Source organism: Neoarius graeffei, chromosome 24 (assembly GCF_027579695.1).
Source record: "Neoarius graeffei isolate fNeoGra1 chromosome 24, fNeoGra1.pri, whole genome shotgun sequence".
In the NCBI taxonomy this organism is placed as follows: Eukaryota; Metazoa; Chordata; class Actinopteri; order Siluriformes; family Ariidae; genus Neoarius; species Neoarius graeffei.
Genome location: NC_083592.1, coordinates 55034043 through 55040042, shown reverse-complemented (window position 1 = coordinate 55040042; position 6000 = coordinate 55034043). Strand labels below are relative to the sequence as shown.

General features: G+C 46.7%; 1 protein-coding gene across 1 annotated transcript in view; it reads left to right on the top strand.

Annotated features, from left to right (window-relative positions):
• Window positions 1-3720: 3720 nt before the first annotated feature.
• The window catches only part of srrm4 (serine/arginine repetitive matrix 4), a 193868-nt gene continuing 191588 nt past the window's right edge, over window positions 3721-6000 (top strand). The window contains exon 1 of the mRNA XM_060907487.1: window positions 3721-3851. Within this exon, the coding sequence (XP_060763470.1) occupies window positions 3721-3851 (131 nt within the window). The remainder of the gene's footprint in view (window positions 3852-6000) is intronic.

Sequence of the window (6000 nt, the reverse complement as noted above, 5' to 3'; positions counted from 1 at the left end):
GTGACGTGCCTTATCAGCTGATGTTACTCTATGGACCAAAACAGGCCACACACAACAACTCACGGATCATCTAAACTCCATAGACAAGACAGGCAACATCAAATTCACACACGAAGAGGAAACGGACAAGACAATAGCATTTCTGGACCTAAAAATACACCACACAGAAGAAGGGAACATCAGAATTACAACATACAGAAAACCTACACATACCGACCAATATCTTCTCTGGACATCTGAACATCCCATCGCACACAAAATGTCAGTAATCAGAACACTATACGACCGAACACAGAACATCACGGAGGAGAAAGACAGACAGGAGGAGGAACAACACATCCAACAGGCATTAAAAAACTGCCAATATCCACCGTGGGCAATCCGAAAAGGAAAATCACAGACACAAAAAAAGGAAAGAAACAAACAAACAAGAAAAAACACAGAAAAAACAAACCGGGGCTTTGTCACATTACCATACATAAAAGGAGTTACAGAACGCATCCAACGATCCATGAGGAAATACCACATCAACACCCCGGTCAAACCATACAAGAACCTCCGACAGCTGCTAGTTCACCCCAAAGACAAAATACAACTGGACAATAAATGCAACGTCATCTATGAAATCCCTTGCAGTTCATGCAATAAAGTCTATATTGGTGAAACGGGCAGATGCTTCCACACTCGCAGGAAAGAACACCAATTAGAATGTGAAAAAGAAACAACAAAAAGACTCACAAGATCCGAAAAAGAAAAAGCAAGCCAAGAAAACTTAAAATCAGCCATTTCAGACCACTGCAAACGACAAAATCATATTATGAATTGGGAAGAGGCCAGAGTCATTCGCGCTGAAGAGAATAGATATCAGCGTTGGATTTTGGAGGCAGTGGAGATACGTAAGCGGGCGCAGAGGACCATGAACCGGGATGAGGGAGCGTACGCGCTGTCACATACCTGGAGCGCAGTCCTGGGGCAGCGACCTGACAGCAGGAGGCGTGGACTACCTGTCAAATTGGGTGGGACGTTCATGCCTCCATAGAGTAACATCAGCTGATAAGGCACGTCACCACTCGACATCTGGTGACTGTTTTGAAGAAGGCGGAAGTGTTCGCCGAAACTGTCAACAAGCGAGGTAACATACTTAAAAATACGTGTCTTAAGAAACGAACTTAAAAGAATGTCACAGACATTTCTTTAAGATCTCAGGGAACTGGGGCACCTTTAATCCAGGAACGTTCATCCCTGTAGTGTGCAGTGTGCATGTGTAGGGAGCAATCTTGGATTGAGACCTGGTGACAGGTGGTTTACTGAAGCAGGTCACAGGATTTCGGCTTGTGGAAATGTTTCGCCTCTGGGATCTTTAAGACAGACAATCTTACACACACACACACACACACACACACACACACACACACACACACACACACACACAGGGATCCATCTGCTGCCTCCGACCCTCAGCCCTTTAGTGATGCTGATTAAGGAGCAGTGCTTCTTTGTCAGAGAGAGACAGAGAGAGAGAGAGAGAAAGAATGAATGAAAAATGGAGAAACAGAACAAAGAAAGCCAAGGATGATACCTAGAAAAAGAAGGAAAAGACGGCAGAAGAGTGGAAAATGGCAATAAAAAAGAGGAGTGGTGAAAGAATGTGAAAGAAAGAGAGAAAGAAACGGGAAAAGGAAAAATAAATGAGACAAAAAGAGAAACAGAGAAGAGAAGAGTCAGCATAATAGAAAGGAAAGAAAAAGGGATGGGGACAGAAAGAAGGGAGGAAAGAGAAAAGGAAGAGTGATATAGTGACAAAAGAAGGAAGAGGAAAGATATGAGATATCAGAAGAGAGAAATAGAAGAGAAAAAGAGGAGAGAGTCAGAAAGAGAGAGAGATGGCTGGATCATGATGGAAAGATAGACAAGAGAAAATGATGAGAAAATAGATGAAAGAGGGCAGAAGAGATAAAATAAAAGAGAGAGAGACAGACGGAGTGAGAGAGAAACAGAGAGAGAGAAAGACGGGAAGCGAGAGGAACAGAAACAGAGACAGACAGGGAAAGAGAGGAGGAGGAACAGAGAGAGAGAGAGCGAGAGAAACGGGGAGAGAGACGGGGAGAGAGAGACGGGGAGAGGGAGAGAGAGAGAGATGGGGAGAGAGAGAAAGAGATGGGGAGAGAGAGAGAGACAGGGGAGAGAGAGAGACGGGGAGAGAGAGAGAGAGACGGAGAGAGAGAGAGACAGGAGGAGGGGGGGAGAGAGAGACGGGGAGAGAGAGAGAGATGGGGAGAGACGGGGGAGAGAGAGAGGGGGGAGGGAGAGAGACAGATGGGGGAGGGAGAGAGACGGGGAGAGAGGGAGAGAGAGAGAGGGGAGAGAGAGACGGGGAGAGAGGGAGAGAGAGAGAGGGGAGAGAGAGACGGGGAGAGAGGGAGAGGGGGAAGGGGGGGAGAGAGAGAGACGGGGAGCGAGGGAGAGAGAGGGAGACGGGGGGAGAGAGAGAGATGGGGAGCGAGGGAGAGACAGGGGAGAGAGAGAGACGGAGAGAGAGAGAGAGACGGGAGGAGGGGGGAGAGAGAAACGGGGAGAGAGAGAGAGATGGGGAGAGATGGGGGGAGAGAGAGAGGGGGGAGAGAGAGAGACAGATGGGGGGAGGGAGAGAGAGAGAGAGAGACGGGGAGAGAGGGAGAGAGAGAGAGGGGAGAGAGAGAGACGGGGAGAGAGGGAGAGGGGGAAGAGGGGGGTAGAGAGAGACGGGGAGCGAGGGAGACGGGGGGAGAGAGAGAGAGAGGGGGAGAGAGAGAGAGGGGGAGCGAGGGAGAGGGGGGGGAGAGAGAGAGAGGGGAGCAAGGGAGAGAGAGAGGGGGAGAGAGAGAGACGGGGAGCGAGAGAGAGAGAGAGAGACGGGGGAAGAGAGATACGGGGAGAGAGGGACAGAGAGGGGAGAGAGAGAGACGGGGAGAGAGAGAGAGACGGGGAGCGAGGGAGAGAGAGAGAGAGAGAGAGAGAGAGAGAGACGGGGAGAGAGGGACAGAGAGGGGAGAGAGAGAGACGGGGAGAGAGAGAGAGACGGGGAGCGAGGGAGAGAGAGAGAGAGAGAGAGAGAGACGGGGAGAGAGAGAGAGACGGGGAGCGAGGGAGAGAGAGAGACGGGGAGAGAGAAACGGGGAGAGAGAGACGGGGGGAGAGAGAAACGGGGAGAGAGAGAAACGGGGAGAGAGAGAATCCTGGCGGTCTCCTTTAACGTCACGCGCTGCGCTTCCTAAAACGAGGCGCCTTCAGCGGAGCTCTTCACTGGCGCTCAGTCCGCGCGCGCGACACACCATCACACACACACACGCGCGCGCGCACTTACTGCCAGGCACTGAGCTTTGTCTCCTCGCGCTCACCACGCAGAGTCGCGTGCGGGTCCTCGCGCCTCACAAGCCTTTCGGAAGAAAGCAGCGCGAGGAGGATTCTGAGCCAATCAAGAGCCGTCGCCCATGGCAACCATTTAACCGTCTTCAGGATTTTAAAAGATTTCAAAAGTGAACCGTTATTTATTTATTTATTTATTTATTTATTTTTTAAGCAAAACAGAGTTAACGGAAAGACCGAGCGAGGTTCTCAACTCGGCCCGCGGTGCTGCTGCTGTGTGTGTGTGTGTGAAACAGAGGCAGTGTGTCCCACTAACGGGTTCCTGGGCTCGGCTCGGCTCGGCTCTCGCTCCGGACCCCCCGGACCCCCCGGACCATGGCGGGCCTCCTGCAGGGGGAGAAGCAGCTCTTCGACAAGTTCTGGAGAGGAACGTTTAAAGCCGTGGCCACGCCCAGACCCGAGAGCGTCATCATCGCGAGCATCGCCGCGCGCAGGGAAGCCAACAGGTAACAGGCTAACTTAGCCTTGAGCTAAATACACAAAAACAACCGGTTTATTTAGAATTATATGTTTTTACACATAAACTAGCAATAAAAATTAAATTACAACGACCCTAAAGAGTTAAAGTCATATTCTGACATTATGCTTTCATATATTAAAGTTTTATCTTGGTTAGTTTTAGTTAGCTTAGCATAATCACCACAGATTTTTTTGTTTTATTTTTATTCAGTTATTATTAATTTGATTTAATTTTTTTATTTTAAATGTGACATTTAAAAAAATTATTTAATCATTGTAGGTATTATGTTTTTTCCATTCAAAAAAAAATTAAGACTTTTTTTTTCTCCTGGAAATTGATTTTGTCACAAAATTCAAAGTTTCTTCTCTCAGAAAGCTGTAAAACAGTGTTTTGACTGGAACAGACCAGTAAAAATAGTTTATTTCTTTTCAGATTTTATGGCTCGGAAACTTTTATAGAGGGCTTTCGGTCTCTTTTCTCTTTATCATTTTTGTTAAAAATGTAAAGTTGACATTATTTTATTCTCATTAATAGAAAATGGTTATTTTATCAATCAAAATTTTTTTGATTTACGTATCGTTGTTGCGAGTCAGTTTTGGTCCGTTTTAGTTTTTTTTTTCCAACAAAATATCTTTTAAAATGTCTGTCAATTGCACAAACAACACTCTCAGAAAATAAAGTACATGACTCATCACTGAGGCAGTACCATATATATATATATATATATATACTGCTCAGGAACATACACTCACCAGCCCCTTTAGGAACACCCATATGATCCCTCAACAGCAGCACGATGCGTCAGATCATACAGATACAAATCAAGAGCTTCAATTAATCTCCACAATGTTCAAACATCAGAACGGGAGAAATTGTGATCTCAAAGTGTGACTTTCTTTCACTGTGGTATGGGTGTTGGTTTGAGCCAGATGGACTGCTGGTTTGAGTATCTCAGAAACTGCTGATCTCCCGGGGTTTTCACACACACCAGTCTCTAGAGTTTACACAGAATGGTGCGAAAAACAAACAAACAAACAAACAAACACTGAGTTGAGTGAGTGAGCGACAGTTCTGTGGGTGGAAACAGATGCCTTGTTGATAAGAGAGGGTCAGAGGAAAATGGACAGTCGAGGTGGTTTGAGCTTTTTTTTTTTGCCAGGAAGGATATAGTAACTCATATAATCACTCTATACAACCGTGGTGAGCAGAAAAGCATCTCAGCATGCAACAGAAAACAGAAGAACACATTGGGTTCCGGGCAGCACGGTGGTGTAATGGTTAGCGCTGTCGCCTCACAGCAAGAAGGTCTGGGTTTGAGCCCCATGGCTGGCGAGGGCCTTTCTGTGCGGAGTTTGCATGTTCTCCCCGTGTCCGCGTGGGTTTCCTCCGGGTGCTCCGGTTTCCCCCACAGTCCAAAGACATGCAGGTTAGGTTAACTGGTGACTCTAAATTGAGCGTAGGTGTGAATGTGAGTGTGAATGGTTGTCTGTGTCTATGTGTCAGCCCTGTGATGACCTGGCGACTTGTCCAGGGTGTACCCCGCCTTTCGCCCGTAGTCAGCTGGGATAGGCTCCAGCTTGCCTGCGACCCTGTAGATCAGGATAAAGCGGCTACAGGTAATGAGATGAGATGAGAGACATTGGGTTCCACTCCTGCAGCCAAGAACAGGGATCTTAGAATCAACAACAAGTTCCTATTAAAGTGGCCGGCGAGTGTGTATGTATCTTATGCAATGGGATGAAGTGACTCGCGCTCGGAGATCAGTTCTGGTTCTGTTTATTTTTCTGAGCGGTTTCAGTTTGACAGGTTTAGAACGTTTGTCTAAAAGTCCTTCAGATATTTCTGTGGACGTTTTGTCTTTTTCTCCATGATATCAATGGAGAAACTAACTAATGGGAATTTGCGTCCTAGAATAGCAGAATTTAATTTTCTGAGCTAAATTACATCTGCAAACAAAACCGTGCAGGTGTTCACTGTTGGGTGCTGAATGACAGGAAGTGGATCAGATCAGCAAAAATGACTTTAATTATATAAACATCATATAACATGGACTCTTAACACATTATATCTGTGATTCATTAGTAGTATTGTTGACACACTTTACATTTCGGTTCAGTTTGTTATTGTTCAGGATC